Consider the following 20,541-nt stretch of genomic DNA (forward strand, 5'->3'; position numbering starts at 1 on the left):
CTTGAGCGGTTGAGGTCCTGCTTGGGAGAAAAGGAGTATTTTTTTGACCATTGAAAATTTTGAATCTGAGCGAACGGTTTTGAGGATTTGGGGTCCATCAAGAGTTATTTCTTGGCTCCCTTTTGTTCAATGTGTATATACTGCCTCTGAGTGAAATTCTGTAGAAAAGAGACTATCATAGCTCTGTGGTTGATAGGTACAGCTGCTCAAATAAGTATTTAACACATCACCATTTTTCTCATTAAATATATTTCCAACGGTGCTATTGAGATAACATTTTCACCAGATGTTGGGGAAAAAAAACAGGTAAGCCATACATGCAAAGAAAGTTGAACAAATAAGATTAGAAATGAAGTTGTTTAATATTGTGTAATGATACAGGAAAAAGTATTGAAAACTCAAAGAAAGGTTGGTGTAGAAAGGCAAGGCAACACTTAAAATCTCGGGCTCGCCCCATCGTGTCATCCTTTTCCATGTAAGCCTATTTCCTCCATCCTACTATATCCGTCAACATTCTGTTTGGTCTTCCTCTAACTCGTTTGCCTGGCAGGTCCATTAATTTAAAGAGAAAAAAAGTTATTTCAAAGGAACTACTGTATTTGTGATCAAGCTAGATGGATCAAGATTATAGATGCAGAATGAATAAGGTGCAACCCACTTGTCAAAATATAATCAGTGGATGAAAGGGCAGCATCAAAGTTTGCCTAACTTCTTCAAACTGTATCTCATTAAAAAGAGCAGGTAATATAAGCTCATACTCATGGCCGTACACGAGGGAGGTGGAAACCTAATAAAGATGTTTCAAACAAAGCGCTCCTGATGAACAGCATAGATGGAATGAAAACTGCAGGGTGAATGTAGCTAACTTGAGCATAAATTTTACTAGCAGGCATTGCCATTAATTTGATTTCTATGTTAATTGGAAATTTGCTGCAGCTTTGTTTGTCTCAAGGGAAAAAGAGGTAGATGACGCTTTTCTCACACATAAAAACATGTCAACTGCCAAGGTTAGTATTACATTAAGGAGTTGAAAAACAAGCAGGAGCAGGTTCTGTCAACAGTGTAATTATGTAAAATCATTCTGACACTGATTTAAAACATTTTTCTTACTGAAGAAAAAAACAGGGTCAAGGACATACAGTTTGCAGAGTAAAATTGACGACGAGTACATGCAAAATACTGAAGACAAAAGCAAACTGTGTGTGTGACCTGCAAACTGCACTCCAGAACCAGTACTGAGAAACTGTTTTATAAAGACAAAACCACAATGAATGTTGCTTTTGGGGCCAGTTCGATCAGTAAACAAAATAATTACAGCTGCATATACTAAAATTCCATTACATTTTTCTTTTTTTTCCCCATGCCAACTCATTGATGTAAATGTTACCTTCTCATCAGTTTATGGAGCATGCTCATGAATTATCAATAGCTGTTGATAGTCAAGCTGGGGTAAACATCATGCTAATGCAAAGGGCGCCAGCTATGTTGGCAAACGGGCGGAAATCGGATATGTAGGAATTACCTCATTAGCAGGAAATGGGGGATGGGAGTAAGGGAATCACTGAACAGCTGCTTTGCTGCTTATTGTGATGGCTTTGCTTTGACCTTTTAACCTGTTTGCTTTCATTTCCTCTCTCATTACTTGGTAAGAAAATGATTAAACTGAGAAAACACATTCGTGTGTGTACACATCAAGCTATCAGAACAAATGCTCTCAAAGGATACAAGCTAAAGGTCTAAAAAACGTATTGTAAAAGTAAATTAAGCCCTTTGCTCCTCCTGGAGCAAAGGCCATTGATGAGTGTCCTCCCCAGTAGTCCACAGGTCATCCCTGTCAGCTTGACATCTGTGTCAAGGTCCCTGGGCCAGGTGTTGCGTGGCCTCCCACTATTTTTCTTTCCTTGGAGATTCAAGATTAAGGGACTGGCCTGTGTTGTTGGTTGTTGGCTTCCACATGGTGTGGCCGATCCACCCCTACCTATTTCTGAGAATATCCTCCTCCACAGGGTGCTAGTTTTTCCTCCCCCAGAGTTTAGTGTTTTAAACAAATATTGGAATATTCCTACTTAATTATTGAAGGCAATTGTAACCAACCAGCAAATAAAGGTCAAAGGCAGGGGACTGCAGTCTTAAAAACTTGGAGAAATTTGGACAGTCTCCCACAGAAAGCAAACATTTACAAAATCTTTTCCTTAATTTCCAAGACAGAAGAATTTACACATTAAGTGAGACTACAGAAAATTATTGAGAAGCACACATGCAGTTTGTTGTAACGTTTCTCTAAGCAGCAGCAATACAGGGCAAGCCCCTTCATGTGGCTTACCAATGCCACTTCTCCCACATTGGTTAGATCAGATAAGTGAGGAAAGGCGGCTGTGGTCAGGATTTTAAAATAGTACTTTCCGGATATTGTGTTCTCTTTGAAATCCATGTTCGGAAGATGTTTGAGTATGCCAGTCAACCCTCGCCAACTTCTTGACTTCATTTGCTGTACGTTCAACAAAATATGTTAAATTTGAGAAAGAACAATAAAAATACTGGGTCCATTTGAAAAGACCTGGATTAAAAAAAGCCAAATGTTTTACCTGAATGCAATCCAACAGAACAACTACACTATTAAAAAGGATTTAATGCTTTCATCATTTGGAAGCAAATGCATTCTAATTGACTGCTGACCTTGTTCTCGTTGCCAGAAATCAATATAGTTCAAACCCAAATAAAAGGCCAGTGCTAACACTTGTCAACTTGAATGAATGTTGTAATTAAGTTATCTTTGATGAGCTCTGCGCTGCAGTAATGAGAAAATATTCAGTGTCGGTGTGAGTTCCTTTTGCCCATATAATAAACGTTATCCTTAAAGACTGAGCTTTTAACAATCTCCCAGAATGCTGAAGATTTGCCAAAAGTCTGTCTCCATTATTCTGTATACATGGTTTTAAAAAACCCTCCACAAAAAAACAACAATGCAACAGAACATGTCCCGTGATGTTATTGTCGTGTTATCCAAAGACAGATGTGAGTGTGACTTACAACGTAGATGGAAAATTGAATAAAATAATAAACTCCTGGGTTCTGTACTGACAAGGACTGATTAAGGTACATTCTACGTTCTTATTACACAGATCAGGATGTGTGAATAAGTTCACTTAAATGTTGCTTTTTCAGGATTCTGTTTGAAACTCCAGTGCTAGCCTCTAGTGCGGGGGTGGCCAACCAGTCAGAGATCAATAGCCACATTTTGTACTGTTTTGGCAAAGAGCCACATCATACACAGGAAAGAGCCAAAGGGGCATAGCATACACCTGAACATCACTACCTTCTCTCACATATAACTTTGCTCAGATAGATTTATTGTAAATGTCACATACCAACATGATAACGAAAAATCGACTCTGACAGAGTCCCAAGATCACAGGCCAATCAGTTTAAAAATTAAAATTGTGTGCGCCTTCTCACACACACAAACTACCAGTTCAACCAAGTCTTGTCTACTTTGTCACAGCTCTACTCTAATGCAATACTAAAATACTCACATGATTGGAGGTCTGGGTGCAACTGTGAATCAGAAGCCATACTAATGTCTGATATTCTTTGCTCAACAGTGTGGTGGGACAGTTGAAGGTCTGATACCATTTGTTTAAGATTTTTGTTTTTCGGACACAAGACTTCAGCGACATCACCAAGGCATTTTTTCAAATAAATTCCCCTGCATTGTATGGCTTTCTGGCCCTTGCAATGTTCCAAGCCAGTTGATATGAAGCAAGTGTATGGATGATTGGACTGGATCATTCATATTTTTTTTAAAAACTGCATCCAGTTTTCTGTGTGATTTTTTTAAGTGACTAACTTGTGGCGGCGAAGTTCAGTCGCTTTTGGAAATTCTAGGTCGATGTTGTGAAATGCGATAGACGTCTAGCACAAAAGGCAGAGTGACTTGGCGTTGCACTCAACAGAAAAATATGAGCTGACCCACTCCGGTAAAAAACGTCCTATGTTCATCAAACATATTTTTGTTTAACTGTGGATTCTTCCCTGCCATTTTGAGGGCAAAACTGACACATTTTCTTCAAAGATCACCGGGAAATTTAAAGCTATTTTTATTCAATGCTCATGTAAAATAAAATAAAGTAACGTAAAGCACGCTCTCAAATACTGGAATAAATGTAAGCAAAACGTGTGTGCACGCATATTAAAAAAACAGAACTTGGATATGCTTTCATGCCTTCACGAGAGTCACGGATTTGCCAACCCTCATCTAATGCACACATATTGATACACATTTGTGTCAAAGCTAGGAATATATCCAATTTACAAATCAGGAACGGACTTCCACTATTCGTTAATTATGGTATACAAAGAAAAAATAGTAAATGTTTAATAAGTGGTCTCAAAGTAGGACATTTTTAAAAATTCTGCCACTATCGTTCTCATGTTGGCAATGCTAAAAAGTAGGATATACTCGTAGAGTATACCATATTGATTCAGAAATGACAATACAAAGGCCTTTGGTTGTGTGTTTGCCACGCAACAAAACGATCTTGATGTCTTCTCTGGTCAAGTGCATTTATTGTTACAAGTGAAGAGAAATTATTGGACAATCACACGGTGGGCATCTGCTGAAAGGGCACTCTGTGCAAATTATAGCTTTGTGTTATTGTTTTTTTTTTTTAAGTTGAGATTTTAAGAAACGCATAGAAATTAAAAACAAAAAAATCTTGTGAAGCTATGCCTTAGTCGGACTATATTGCCCTGCAAGGGAGGATAGAAGAGAAGAACAATTAAAAAACGAAAAACTACTCTCAGCAGTACCATTCAGTTCTGCCGTGATAAAAAGGTTTTTTAATGTCGCTTCACCCGGACAATGAACTGTGATTAGAGTCATGTATGGTCATCAATTCATCCTGCCCTACTTGTGATTTGAGCATGGATCATTACTGTTACTAGTTAAACCAACACTGTTTCATAATTGCATCAAAATAACTAATGATCAAATGGGTTTGAGACAACATTTTAATTAGGGAACAGATCCTTATGATGAAGCATTCAGGGACATGAGAGCTGCAGACACAGAGCCACTAACACGATGAGGTAGAATAATTCAGCACTGCATAGTGCAATAGATTGTAGAAGAGTAGCCTGCCTAATTCTGTGGTAGATCACATTCTATTGTTGTTTCATTGCAGTCCAGTCAGGAGGCCCCACCGGAAAACAGCTACTTGTCTGAAGTTAACGGAGGGAATAATTGGTACTGGTGCTAACAAACAAGAAGTCTTGCCTCAGGATTTGGATGAATGGTGGCCAGTAGTGGTAAATACGGCTGCTTAAGTTTCAACAACAATCCACTGGTCTGCTTTACAAGCCTGTGGAGTCATTGGGTCTTAATTGCATTTGCACTTCCATTTCTTTTTGGAGAAAAAAAATACCAGTGAGTGGTAGGTACATGTGTGTTGGAAACTGATTCTTTACGGTAACCATGTGGAATAAATTAGGCAGAAGTGCTGACAGTAAACACAAAAAGTACATATTAAATTCTAACCTATAACTACAATAACATTGTTATTGGTGAGTCACTGTTAGTGAGTATTTGAAGTAGTTTGACCATGAACACCCTGAGCACAAGTGGTCATTGGTTGGAGAAAAAAGGAGGAGGCGGGGGGTCCGAACAATTCTTTGGGAAGTGTAGTTAGTTCACTTACTGTGTGACAGATTTCATCAGGCAGGGCAGTCATATCGACTGCGTGCCAGACCAAGCACAAGTGGTTCTGCTAAGCTAACAAGGTGTTTTTGTTACTGTGCACTGCTCACGGACACGAAAAAGACGGCTACCTACTATCTAGAGCCTGACGGCACCTTCGTGTAAGTTATTCGCCTTTTGGGGAAAACTCAGAGAAATGGATAACTTCTGAGTCTGTCTCTCCTTTCTGTCAGGGGTTTTTCTGGCTGACACAGCAGGTGATTGAACTACTGCAACAACAGGGCATTTTCACAGCATTACTTCAACAACAGCAGGGGAACTTGAAAAGTTAGGTCACAGTAACCAAAGACTCAACAACCAAAACAGACTGGTTCCACTTTCATACAGGAGATATCAGTCATCTTGCATTCAATCTCCCTGTCTGAGGGTGACAAAACCGAAAGTTCACTTGAAGTTTGCTACTTAGCAACAAGCAATGAAAAGCATGCCAAGTCAGAACTGAATAATTGTTTTTTTCAAGTTAAATTGGGATAGGCTCAAGCACTCCCGTGACCCTTGTGAGGATAAGCAGCTCAGATGGATGTCCATATTAAAACATAAAGGAGCCCATAGTACAGTCTGTGTCTCTTAAATGGTTTTATTGTATGTTGGGATGGATCTAATCTAACCTTAGAAGCATTATCACAGAGTTCCCCTATTCCACTTCAAAATTTGTGCACTACTATATTGTTCATGTATTTGATTTGTGGATGATTGTTCATCTGTAAGTAAGTTCTTGGAATTCTGCTCATCACAATGCTTAGATTTTGTTTTTTTAAATCTCGCAGCTGACAAATACCCTGGGTAAAAAAAAAACAAAAACTGAATTTAGTACAGAAATAAATAAAAACTCAACAAAATCAAATCAACTTTGAAAAAATAAAAACTAATGAAACTAACAAACATACTTAAAAACAAATTAAAATGAACTGAATTCGACAAAGTCAAAAGGAGACAAGAACTAATGATAATGGAAAATACAAAACTATCATAACGCTGTCCCACACACAAAATACCTTGTATGCAATGCAGTTGAGGACCTTCATGGCCAAGTCAGACACTTCAGGAAAAGGGTCTGCAGCCAGGTGGAGAAGCACTCTCCAGATTTGAGTGTAGACACTGTTGAAGGACACACCTAAACATATAAAGAGCAAATGCACTGTGTCCAACAGATGGAAATATTTCAATACATAATGTGATGCATTAAAATATGCAACAATAGATTACATGCACTCACTCTAGTGCAGGGGTCACCAACACGGTGCCCGCGGGCGGATGGTGTCCCGCAAGGACCACTTAAGGTATCTGGCGAGTCAAGTTCTCAAAATACGCACAGTTCTGAAATTTATATTATTATTATTTGTGCTTTAAATTTTATATCTCACTTGTTTACATGAATGAAATATAAAAAGTATTGCATCATATAAAAAATAAAATAATGTATTTTATGATGATGAACTCTAATTTCCCCCATAGCTCAGTGGTTAGAGCATTGGTTTGGTAAAACAGGGGGAGTGAGTTCGTATCTCACTGGGGCCTCAACTCCTCAAGAGGGGTTGCATCAGGAAGGGCATTCGGTGTAAAAACTGTGCCAAACAATTATGAATGTTCATCTGAGATGTCACGCTGTGGTGACCCCTAACAGGACAAGCCGAAAGAAACTTACTACTTTCCTGAAACTCTGACTCTGAAGTTTGCAGCAAACAGGTCATGTTGCCCTTCGTATAATCGATGCTCACGAAGTAGCACACAGCCTCAAAAAGGTTGGTGACCCCTGCTCTAATGTGCCCCCACGTCAATCCGATCTAAGTTCATTACCACAGTAGCAAACAGCCACACAATACACCACGGTAATGTTATTACCAACGTGTTGCACACCCAAGTCATTTTTTACTGCTGAAGGTGTTGAGGTGGCAGGAGAGTGAAAATGACCTCGAGTGTTCGGTAATATACATTATTAATCAAAACACAAGTACACACACACACGAACAAGGCAGCACACCTTCACATCCTCTGAGGATTCATTGCTGACAACAGTTATTGTGAATACAAATCATCACTGATTTTTTTTTTTTCATCATAAGCAGTCCTTGTCATGTATGCAGAAAATCGACCTTCTTTTAAATATTTCCCCAGTTGTTCTTAACTGCTGATGTTTCCATTTAGTGGACGTTTACCAGTGTCTACTGATTTCCTACTCACTGTGTCAGCAACAATCTTACTGTCAATCATGCCTTTGGCCTTTTCTAGCAGGTGCTCACTTTATATATATATAACTGTTGCTGTTGAAAACTAAATCTGTTTGCGTCAGTGTAACAGGTTCCTCTCTTTTCTGCAGCTACAGGAAAGCACTCCAATCACATCTAATAAAAGCAAACCAAATCCTGCAGTAATTCTCTTAGTTTTTTTTTTGTTTTTAAATCAGCATCCAGATCTTTGATCTACCTTCTTTCCAATGCTCCCTGTGCATTTTATACCTTGTAAATTAAACTGCGATGAGGCACACATATTCCTCAGCTTATGAGTGAGTTTTGGCCTTGAATCAAACTCCTTGTGACAGGAATGGGAGAACACAGGAGGAAAGGAGAGTGCGACGATGAAGTGCTACAATACAGTTTGGGGATTCAATATGGAGGAGGGAAAAGCTGTGTGAAAAATAAAAATGCTCTAAGACAAAAGAAAATAGAGTATCTGAGGAGTAAAATCGCCAAAGAAAAAATGGGAGTGAAAATGCAAATGAGAAGGACGTGAAAAGCAACAGCAAATGAGCTTCTACATACAGAAACATGTTGCCTGTTGAATAATGAAAAGAATGGTTTCAGTCCTATTGAAAACCCATCCCAAATTACAGGTGCTTACAAATTACAACTAGGCATTCTCTATTAGTCCACATGAAGGTGGATATTATTCATCGCCTCGGCCTGAACGGACTCCGGTGCATTGAAGACTTGCACTGAGTGTAATAGATGTCCTTTTATAAAGATGAACTCTTGGCTCAATGAACCGTAGCGTGACTATTTTATAAGCCTCCCCACACCTGGCATATAACATAACATACTTGCATTGCAATTTTTGGTGCTTGGTTGGGGCATAAAAAAAACAGAACATCTGAAAGCAGAAATCAATACATCTGTGAGACATGTCAGACTTCAGATGAGCTGTAAGCAGTGCGAGCAGCACTTAAAAATATCCAAGTTGCTCTTTAAAAGGAGGAGAATCTTCAATAAAATGACACATTTGGAGGTGAGGTGTCAAAGGAAAATGCCATCTTAAGAGAAAATGTCTGTGTTAGACTTATGTATAGCAGGGCAGCAGAGTAGAAAACATTGATGGGATTTGTGTTTTCTTCGAGACGATGTGGCCCAGGAGAAACCATGATCCAAGCCCTCTTTATATGGAGTCATGACTGACAATTTTTGGCTTTAGGTGCGAATACTTAACCATTTTTGCCTAGATTAACTTCACTAAGTTACATTTATGCATCACAGATGAAAACTCTTTATTTGATTTTATGGGATAATGGAATTTGGTAAAAGCTTTTATAATTTCTCGGCAAACTTTTGTTACTTGTTGGTTCTTGGCAAAGGCTGCAAGATTAACATGAAGATCAAACATATCACCACTATCTATAAAGTAATAATGTATCCATATTACTATTTACTTGCATCATCCCACTTTCACTGCAATATTTCTAAAAACAAATTATAGCAACCAAACAAAGAAAAACACTGAAAGCTTGAAAACTAAATCAATAAATAACGACTTAAATTCCTCCAGACTTTTGTTATCCTGCTTGTTTTCTTGCAACTCCAGCATTTATGGTTTCAATTTGTTTTAAAAGGCCGCAGTATAATACAAAGGGCTCTTTAGGTCTCTCTATATATTTTAAGATTGGTTTGCAGCGTTAAAACAATGAGAATATACAGTATGTTGTTAGATAAAAAAAAACAAACATATTTCCTGCTGTAGCGAAAACCAGAGGATATTTTAGAGGCCACTGTAGACAACAACTACAGAAGTTTACGAGAGATTTGTTTCTAAATACATTATACATTTGCGGATAATTACTGGAAACATCTACAAAGTCTGAGAATTATGTAATTCGGAGTTGTGGGGATATAGTTTTAAAATGTTTTGCAGTTTTCATGTTCTGGGGCGTGGCTAAAAGCCCCACAACGATCTGGATATTTTCCAGACAGTGGAGGCATTAACCAGATGGATTTGTAGGCATCAGAATAATGTATGGTATTTGACTGACAGCTAGGATGTGGTTTCAGGGGACACCCCTGCAGCATTGGAGACCAGGAAGAAAGGTTAGATTTTTCATTGTTTTGAAGACTTATTTTAGAAACGGGGCTATTTTAAAAAAAATTATTATTCAGATTTGGCACCGTCGTGAAACAACACTTATTTTCACATTACAGGACTTTAATATGACAGCCTATAAGGTTAATAGGTCACTGTGAAAAGAAGGTATTTAATTTATACTGATATCGCGTTTTATTTCAACATGTACCATAATGTCCTCAAATGTCGGAAAGGAGCAAATCTGAGCACACCCCTGCTGGAGATGATGTTGGCCACAGTTTGAGGCCAGACACCTGCAGACTTACCAGTGTCACACATACACAGCAACCCGTCAGGCCCCGCCTCTTAAAAGGTACACACAGACCCAAAAATACCCGTAATATGTTTCATACTTGAAATTTTGAATACACTTATGTGTTGAAAAAGAGTGTTTTAATAAGTTAATGTTTAACATGTTTCATTGTGTTTAAATGTGTTTAAAGCCTGTGGGATGGTTGTAACTTAAAATATTGTGGACTTTGACCTACTTCAGATGAGTCTGCATCCTCTGCAATAAACGGGGCTCACTGTATCTCTGGATTTGCATGTTAGCATGCTAAAAGGCTTAATTTCTTCTGAAATGGCTGAGCTGAGTCAGGTAACAGTCACACACCAACATTCACATGCTAGTCACCCGAGAGCGGGTTGGAAAAGTGTGGCTTTAACTTCACTCTGTACCTGTAAAAACATTTTAAAAGCCTCAGGAGGATCACAGGGTCGATCCTGTTGTGTCCTCTGCTTCCATGTCCCGTTCACAGCGGCAACCATTTTTACACTGAATTCTTTCTCGGAAGGGGAAAGATCCTCCCTTGGTTACTGTCCTTGGGTGAGGTGTTCCACCAATTTTACGAGCAACATGGTACTTTGTCGCAGTAACCAGAGGGCTTCTTAATAAAATATGTGTAGAATCCATACCAAAAGATTGATGATGTTAATTTCATTTCACTCATTACCAAACAGTGCTTAAGGCACTTAATCACACCCTGTGTTCACTAAGCATAAAGATGTGGAAAATTAGCTTGCTATAATTTCTTAATGTGTTAGGATGGCGCTTCCCTTCCTTTCTTGTCCTTTTATGCAAAAAATCCACATATTATACTGTTGCAAGCAGGGTTTTGTAAAGAAACATTTTTACCACGATTGGTTGCAAACCTTATAATGGACAGTGTCTGCCGAGTACCATTTTTTTTTTTTTTTACCTATGAGGGAATTGAGTGAAGAATAAGAAGAAACTCGTCGCATTTTGTCGATGGTCTCGAAGGAGAGAATGTACTCATCATTGTCGGGGCTTCCCAGGGTGCTGCTGGCGCTACTACTGGTGCTCAGGTTTCCAGGTGAAAAAGCAACTGGTCCACCTGAATGACGGATACGACAAGGAAATACATACATCATTTACTATCACTCAAGTGAACTGAAACACCTCCAACAAGTCTCCAATCTTTAGACATTCACAGATACAAGTATTTGAATAAAGAGATGCTCTAGAAACATAGATCATTTTACACTTGAGACTATGCGAGTCCCGGGACACACGTCATGGAAACAGTGAGTCCCAACTTGGGAACAACGAGTCCTTGTAACATCAGAGAATACAGATACTTTAATTTTCCGCTACATGACAGTTCTTGCTTTGTAACGTAGATTTTTTATTACGGTTGTTAATCTACTTTTATACTGTTGGTACACTATTTTTGTGTTATCCTATGCTCCTGCTCTCTCTATTAAATGTGTTTAGCCCTGTTAGAATGGCAATTTTTTTTAGGCCAATATCCATCCATCCATTATCTGAGCTGCTTACCCTCACAAGGGTCGCGGGTGTGCTATATTTTCCAAAAAACTATCGCAACAAACTTTTTTAACCAACTGATATGATATAATAATGGATGTAGATCTTTTCTAATTCTAGGAACACTGATGCTGTAATGTATAAAAATGAATAAAATATCTTTGATAAAAAAATATAAATAACTCAGGCTCTGTTCACAAACATTGCACTTCAACAAATAAACATTTGACACAGAGGTATTAAGAGTCACTAATGTCTTAACAGGCAAGATACTCCCAATTATGTTTCTAAATGGTTAAAAAAAAGTGCAGAGTGCCAAAATAAAAAACACAAGTAGATCAAAGAAACCTGTTTTGATTCAAGATTTGTACTACTGTTTCCAAAACTCTGCATTCTTTCTGTAAACACGGCTTTGTCAGCATGTTCACTGACTACATCTCTTAGAATAGCGAGTACACTATACTGCATATAATTTGAGCACACATTCGTCATCGTCATGTTTATATTTGAATTATTGTCTTATAGCATAATAGCAAGCTGATGGAAAATGTGAATATCAGTTTTTTTTCTTACCAGCTGAAGTTATTGGGTGGGATGGCCGTTTAAAATGTGTTTTGTCACTGTGAGGTTTTAAGTTTTGTTGTCTTTGTTGCAACGTCATACAAATTTGACATACCAGCTCGTTCGTGTTAGCAGGATGGCTGTGATTATTTGGCTTGAGTCCAAAATGTTCCCACGTCGGCACGGTGGAGTTATGCCAGGGAACTAATTCCATTGCCTGTGCAGCAACCGGCTCACCGTCTTCATGCTTCATGTACGCGAGCGTCCACATTTCAAATGCGCACACGCAGACAGATATGCACGCGGCCAATCAGACAGAGGGTGCCCGCCCTTTGCCATTTTTGATTAGATTAGATTCACCCTCAAAGAGCTTACATAGGGTGGACAGCTGGTGCAGTTCCACGGCAAGGACGAAAACCACACTGATCCTCCTGAATCAGAGACTCGACTCCCAGCACATCGTCCTCTCCAGCACCCCTGAAATAAGTCTTGTCAGGGAGGGTAAGGAATGTGACCCCACTGTAACTGGAACACACCCAACACTCCTCTTTCTGAAAATGGGGGACCACCACCCTTGTACGCCAGTGACAATCCATGTTATTTTGATGCAGCCACTTTTCAAGATTCAAATCCGTCATCCTTATGAAATGAAGTTGAACAGTGAAGGCTAACTGTTTTAGAGGAGGACATGAAGGTGAAGAGAGGGTATTCAGTTGAGTAGGAATAAAATAGTTAACATCAACACACCATAACTTAATCTGATATTAATGTATTTTTGCCAATGTACAGCGTTCCTACATCTTCATAGTTTAAGTATAGTATGATTTACGAAACAGAACAAATCAAGAACAATTTACTTTGGATGTAAACGCTTCCCAGAAGAAAGCTTTTGCGCCAGTGAATAATCAGACTATGCACTGAGGCGCATCAGTAATGCTACTGCCTCAATTTAAAAAGTAACTTAAATATAGAGTGTGTATGCCAGTTTCAATCATTTCCTGATTCAATTTGTCTTGTCCCTTAACATTAGTCTGACTCATAAAAGTCAAATAACCTGCACCTTCTCCACCAAACAATCCACACACTGAAATGTAGCTATGATTATTGGAAGTGAATGAAAGAACTCTCTGCGCCGTGCTTATTGATAATAAATACTGCCACATACTGGAATAACAACTGTGAGGATGAATGTGAACTTGTGTCAACAGTAGGCAAAACTGATTGCTCCACACTGGATTTATGAATGACACCATCGGGCAGCAATATACAGAGGACGTGCAAGTTATCTTTAGCTCCCTGAATGTTGGAGCAGTGACACAAATCATAGGGCAAGAGCTCAGAACACATGCACCAAAAACTTTCGAGTTCAGTAATACTATGGGATCTTTCGTCACAGCTGGCACTTATATTCTTATTAGTTAATGTTCAAATAAATGGTAAATGTACAAGTTGACCCAAAAGTTGTGAAACAAATCTTAACAATGTAAAGCTGTTAAGTGTGGTCCTGTTAGTGTCAATTACTAGGTTTTCCTCATCAATTAATTAGATCAATTAGAGACTTGAATTTTCTCCATGAACTCTTTTATTACAAATTTAGGTGAATTATATTTTTGTTTTCTGTTGCCGGTGAACTGGGTACCTATTTTGCAGCAATCAAGTTTGTTTCCAAATATTCAATACTGCGGACACTAATCAAGGAGTCATTAATTTCCAATAAGGGGGCCACACCCAAAACCGTTTGAAGACAGCTGGCTTAGAGAGTCTATCCATAAAAGTTATGAACAGAATCGGTGACAAATGGCAGTCTTGGCAGAGTCCAACCTTAACTCGAAAGAAATCCAAAGTACAGCTGGCAATCTGAACCAGACCATAAACCTATATCATTGGGTTTGGTACTCTATACTCCCAAAGCAGTCTCTAAAGGACACACCGAGGGACACGGTCCAATGCCTTCTCCAAGTCCACAAATAGTGTAAACTGGTTAAGAGAACTCCCATTCACCCTCAAAGAGCTTACATAGGGTCTACAGCTGGTGCAGTTCCACGGCAAGGACGAAAACCACACTGATCCTCCTGAATCAGAGACTCGACTCCCAACACATCATCCTCTCCAGCACCCCTGAAATAGGTCTTGTCAGGGAGGGTAAGGAGTGTGACCCCACTGTAACTGGAACACACCCAACACTCCTCTTTCTGAAAATAGGGGACCACCACCCTAGTACGCCAGTCTAGATGCATTGTCCGCGATATCCATGCAGCGTTGCAGAGGCGTGTCAACCAGGGCAGGCCCACAACATCCAGACCCTTAAGAAACTCCGGGCGAATCTCATCCAGCCACAGGGCCTTGTCACCGAGGAGCTTTTTAACAAACTCAGTGAATTCAACCCCAGTTACAGGAGAGGATGCAGATTTTGCTTCCTTATAGGAAGGCGTGTTGGTACAGTTGAGGTCTTCGGAGTATTCTCCCTGCCGACTCACAACGTCCCGAGTCGAGGTTACCACCGCCCCATCTTGACTATACACTGTCTTGACGGTGTATAGCTTCCCCTCCTGAGACACCAGATGGTGGACCACAATTTCCTTGAAGCAGTCAGGAAGTCTTTCTCCATTGCCTCACCAAACTTGCTCGAGTTTTTGACCAAGCGACCACCAAAGCTGCATTCCGCTTGGCCAGTACGATACCTATCAGTTGCGTCAGGAGTACCAAAGGCCAAGAAGACCCAATAGGATTCCTTCTTCAGCTTGACAGCATCCCTCACCGCTGGTGTCCACTAAAGTGTCCAGGGGTCATTGCCATGATAGGCACTGACTGCCTTATGGCCACAACGTCGGTCAGCTGCCCCAGCAATGCAGGCACTGTACATGGTCAACTTGTACTCAATGTCCCCGGCCTGCCCCAGGATGTGGATGAAGTTCTTCCAAAGGTGGGAGTTGAAAGTCCTACTGACAGGGGATTCTGCCAGACCTTCCCAGCAGATCCTCACAACACATATGGGCCTGGCAAACTGGACCGCCATCTTCCCCCACCATCGGAGATCAATACACGAGGTGATGATTAGTTGATAGATCTGCCCCTCTCTTTGGCCAAGTGTCCAAGAGATGCGGCTGGAAGTCCATTGATATGACCACAAAGTCGATCATCGAACTGCTGCTTTGAGTACCCTGGTGACAAGCACATATATGGACAGCCTTATGCTTGAACATGGTGTTTGATATGCATAATCCGAGCAGAGAAGTACAATAACAGAACAATCTCCATCACGCCCTTCCAGTTCTTACTGTAATTGCCAACGTGAGCATTGGAATCCCCAGCAGAACGGCGGAGTCCCTAGCGTGAGCGCTCTCCAGCATGTCCTCTAAGGTCTCCAAAAAGGGTGGGTACTCTGAACTTGCTGTTTGGTGCATATGCACAAACAACTGTCAGGATGCGCCCCCCGCAACCCCTAAAACAATGAAGGCGGAGGGATGCTACCCTCTTGTCCACTGGGGTGAATCCCAATGTACAGGCGCTGAGCCATGGGGCAATAAGTATACCCACGTGCTTGGGGCCTCTCACCATGGACAACTTCAGACTTGAATAGAGCTCAACCCATCTTGAGAGGACTGGTACTAGAGCCCAAGCTGTGTGGGCAGGGGAGTCCAACTATATCTAGTTGGAAATTCTGAACCTCCCACTCCAGCTCAGGCTCCTTCACTGCCAGTGACTTTGCACATCTCTCCAGCCAGCTTCTATAGCAAGGGATCGGATCGCCAAGATCCCTGCTTTTGGCAACTGCCCAACTCTCATTTAAACTGACGCCTTGGGCTACTCCAATATGTGTTGAGACAATAGGTGACTTGCAGGTGACGTCACATCCGTTTTGAATTTTTTCTGGCCGCCACATTGGGAGGTCTCATTTTGCTGGTTACATTAGATTACATAAGACGCTTTTTGACTTCTGAGACGATGGTGCACACGTGTTGTGTTATTGGCTGGTATAACAAGTTCAGCAAAGAAGGGAACAGACGGTTTTTCCGATTTCCGAAAATAATTACGCACCAAGGACCCCAAACAGAAGAAATGTCGAGCAAACGGCAAGCGAAGTGGCTCAGTAATATCTCGCGTGCAGATCTCACTCGTCCCACAGTTTCAAGTCGTGTTTGCAGCGATCACTTCATAAGCAGTAAGTTTAAGCCTAGTATTGCACTTGGACCATATCCTCCTACAGCTATTTTTACATGTATGTGTTGTTTGCTGTGTTTTATATTACAAGACTAACAGTGTTTGATAGGTCTACATGTACATGTACATCCAACTCGGCCGCCGATCGAAATCGGCCGCCAGTGACAGGCTTTTCATCTACAGTTTAGGATACAAACGTATGAATGTGTGTTGTGCGTTTGTTGTCTGTTTACTGTCTGTAAACGTCAAATTATTTCTAAGAAGGAAATATACCGTATATATATTAAAAACAACACGAGTATGCATGTAGCACCTACCACCTACCAGGGCATCATTCACGCTAGCCCTAATACAACAGTAGCGGCTTTCTATATGCTGACATTTGAGTAAGGCAAATGTGAACAAATAGAAAGCCGCTACTGTTGTATTAGGGCTAGTATTACTATAAGGGCTACATTCAGACATTCACGCTATAATTTGTTAGTACTTTAATTATTATCACATTACTTGATACTCCTTCAAATAAATTTAAAAGATGGTGTAATATTTATTTGTCAAAGATCTCTTTCCCTAATCGGTCCGATTTGTCGGACCTGAAAAGGACATAATGGCTAAGCAGAAACAACAACAACAACAACAGTGAGTTACGCACTCTGTCCTGGGTGATGACAAGTTACTTACTCGGGCAACAATTAAAACCTTTTCTTCAGACAATGTTTTGCAGAAGACACTCTAAATCCACCTGCTTACAAAGTAATTGTAAGCCTCCAAGGACTTGTAGGCCTTCATCTGTTGGTTAGTAAGGCTGTTGTAAGCACCAAGTAGTTCACAATGTCGGGGTATTCCACTCTCGGCCAACATTTTTCAGTCGCAAAAATAGCCTTCGATAGACTATACGGGTCCAGATCCTCACATAAACTGATTTTCTGCCTGTAGTAGGGTTTGAGATCAGCCGACAGATCTTCGAAATACTTGGAAAAAGCCATAGAAAGTGCAGATACAATGAACGCGATGCTGGTATGTAGACAAACTTTTAAGAACTGTTTACAACCTCCCAAAATGCCCGACACACAAAAAATTCTTACCCACAATGCACTTGCTCTGAAGTTGTGCAAGTGACCTATTAGAAGGATGTCCCTCATTATCTTTTTGGGCTGTGCCTGGTCTGGTCACCGGGTGCTCACCTTCGAGCCCCACTTTCATAAACAAACCATGTCTTAGACAGCTCTTGTGTTGGATCTCACTTAATTGGACCTAATATTGCGGATGGTTATAAGGCTCTAGAGCGGGGCCCCAGTGACCCACATCCAGGCAAGGTAAAATGAGATAAATATTTATCACCATTGTTGAGTGTCTTTGAGTATACTTTGGCTGGTCCCTCACCAAAGATCTGGTTGTCATGGGTGACAATTTAGCTGCTTTGATCATTGGGACACACAAATCCCAAATGATAGGTGACGGCTCAAGGAGGGTCTATCGCAGGGGTCGGGAACCTTTTCGACTGAGAGCCATGAAAGCCAAATATTTAAAAATGTAATATCTAAAGAGCCATACAGTATTTTAAAAACTAAATACGTGTATTTGCCCATTTATGTAAGACCAACACTTTTGGAGTACAATAAGTCTCTGAATTATTTTAAATAACATTATTACAATGTTGCTCACCAATGATGACAAAAGTACTTCTCACCATTAATGAGACAGCTCGTGCTGCATGGTCTTGCTGATGGCTTTGGAGTTCATACATTGTGAGATTAAGCTTCACGCAAGCGGTGAGACTTCCATCCATTCATCGTGAATGTAATTAAATTTGAATTGCCATCATGCCGGTACGATGGTGAACAGTTCTTGCCGACAAAGCCGTGTCTTTTATTCGTTTGATTATCTTCTTTTTATTGGGAAAATGTGTATTGGCAACTTCGAGTACAAATACTTTGGCATACTCCCCATCTGTGAATTTAAACACACAGCAGAACCCTCCCTGTCCACAATGGCTGTCCATAATTGTTGAAAACTTTGGTAATCCTTATATTTTTTTCTTTAAGCGAACTTTGTCAAAAGTGTTCCCATAATTAGTTGTTCTGACACGATCAGCGTTACACTCTTCTGCACCTCTGGACATAGACTACCACGCAAAAACTACAGCAAACCCACGAGGCCAAACTGTCTTTACGTAATTTGCATTGCCTCCCACACCTAACTACGGCAATCCCACTATGACAACTTCTCTGCAGGACAGAAATGACATGTATAGTATGTCTTTATGAGGGCTCCGCAAGTCATATGCAACCACCAAAAGAGCCAGGTATGCTCGCGAGCCATATGTTCCCGACCACTGGTCTATCGTCTTCTATTTTGCAAACACTATTGGTAGGAAAGGATTCTACCCTCACCTCTCTGGATTCATTTGTTTTAGTTACTTGACTAATCTTGATAATGTTGTTGATCCAACAGCAGATACATTTAAAAGCCTGCACTTACTGAAATAGCTCTCTTTCCTGAACTGGAAGTTTTCTTTTTTTCTGCAAGCAATCTGTCACTCCTACCTTCTTCACTGAGGTTGAGGTTCTGTAGGCTTTTGTTCAGGTTGCGGGCAGTGGTAACGGCACGAATGTTGGTGTAGGAGTTAACAGATCGGAGACGTGGGATGGCTGGGCTGTCCCTTACTGGAGTCAAGTTACCAGGCTCTGGAAGGAAATGCATGTGAATAGAAAAACAAGGGAGAACTTTTCTTGTCTTTACAGACAACCAATACTTTAGTTCATTAACAGAAATAACATGACAACAACATTGTGTGACCATTTGGATGTAAGTTAGGCAAGTTTCAATTTAAGTTACTTACTACAACTTAGTTATGATCAGCATTATGAGCTAGAAAAATTAGCTTCCAAACCCCTTTTGTTCTCTGTAAACCCTAAACCTATTGTGGAAAGAAAAATTGCCTGAGACAAAAAAAAAAAAAAAACTGAGTCATAGATTGTGATATACTAAAGTTTTAGGAAAGGAAAACCAAAAAAAGAAAATTGGGGTGTTGCCATTCGGCATAATAATAAAAAAAAAAAGTTCTGACTATAATTGTAGTACAGGATGAAAATCGAGTAAGGTTGTATCAGGAATTTTTCCCGGACTGAAGACATTCACAGTGGAGTGGGTGAGATGAAAGTCACCTAATATGCGGTAAGATGAGTAACTTTGGTTTGTTGGCTGTCATCGTACACCCTAAACCAAACATTAGGGATGATGCTAAATGAAATAAGGAAAGGATCTTTCTTCTGCAAGCTTAGACATGCTGCTGGACTTTGTGATGGGACTAATGATGCATTAAATGTTATAAACTTCCTTGAGGAAAGGATTTTCCTTCTGCAACCTTAGACATACTGCTGGACATTGTGATGCGATTAAAGATGCATTAAATGTTATGAACCTCCTCCCACAACTGGCTCCTAGAACAGGAGAAACTATTAAATTGAGTGATGATCGTCACCACAGGTCATCTGTTCTCATGACATGAACAGGTATGCTACTTTGTACACTTGCTTTACACTCTAGTTTAATTTTTCAACAGGAGTACAGGCTCACTGGCTGCCTGGAAGACTGCAATCAAACGGTGTCACATTGAGAAAATCTGAAGGGGGGGGGGCTCTTTAACATTCATCATCATTTGTCTCTTGAACACACTAAAACCAAAGAATCACCATGTGGTAAGCAATTATGTATTAATTATATATATTGTTGCATGGAACACCACAGGAATAAGTCCCCCTGAACATGTAATCGTAATTAATCAAAGCTTTACGAAGAATACTAACAGAATAAAGATAATGCTCAGTTTTGTTTGAGACATTGTGCGGATTACCATAGTTTGCAATTGAGTACATATAGATAGCTGTGATGAGGAAACAAATACCTCGAATATTTTTTTCTTCTCATGTGGCATTTTGGTGTATTTTAG

The 20,541-nt window shown here is 40.1% G+C and overlaps 1 protein-coding gene across 6 annotated transcripts in view; it reads right to left on the reverse strand.

Moving 5' to 3' along the window:
* The window catches only part of rptor (regulatory associated protein of MTOR, complex 1), a 128,564-nt gene that overhangs the window by 36,624 nt on the left and 71,399 nt on the right, over nt 1-20,541 (reverse strand). For all 6 annotated transcript variants that reach the window (XM_061830278.1, XM_061830276.1, XM_061830280.1 and 3 more), the window contains exons 20-22: nt 19,136-19,276; nt 11,281-11,436; nt 6,751-6,869 (exon numbers count right to left, since the gene is read on the reverse strand). In XM_061830278.1, coding sequence (XP_061686262.1) covers nt 6,751-6,869; nt 11,281-11,436; nt 19,136-19,276 — 416 coding nt within the window. The remainder of the gene's footprint in view (nt 1-6,750; nt 6,870-11,280; nt 11,437-19,135; nt 19,277-20,541) is intronic.

Source organism: Syngnathoides biaculeatus, chromosome 9, assembly GCF_019802595.1.
Source record: "Syngnathoides biaculeatus isolate LvHL_M chromosome 9, ASM1980259v1, whole genome shotgun sequence".
NCBI classification, from domain to species: Eukaryota; Metazoa; Chordata; class Actinopteri; order Syngnathiformes; family Syngnathidae; genus Syngnathoides; species Syngnathoides biaculeatus.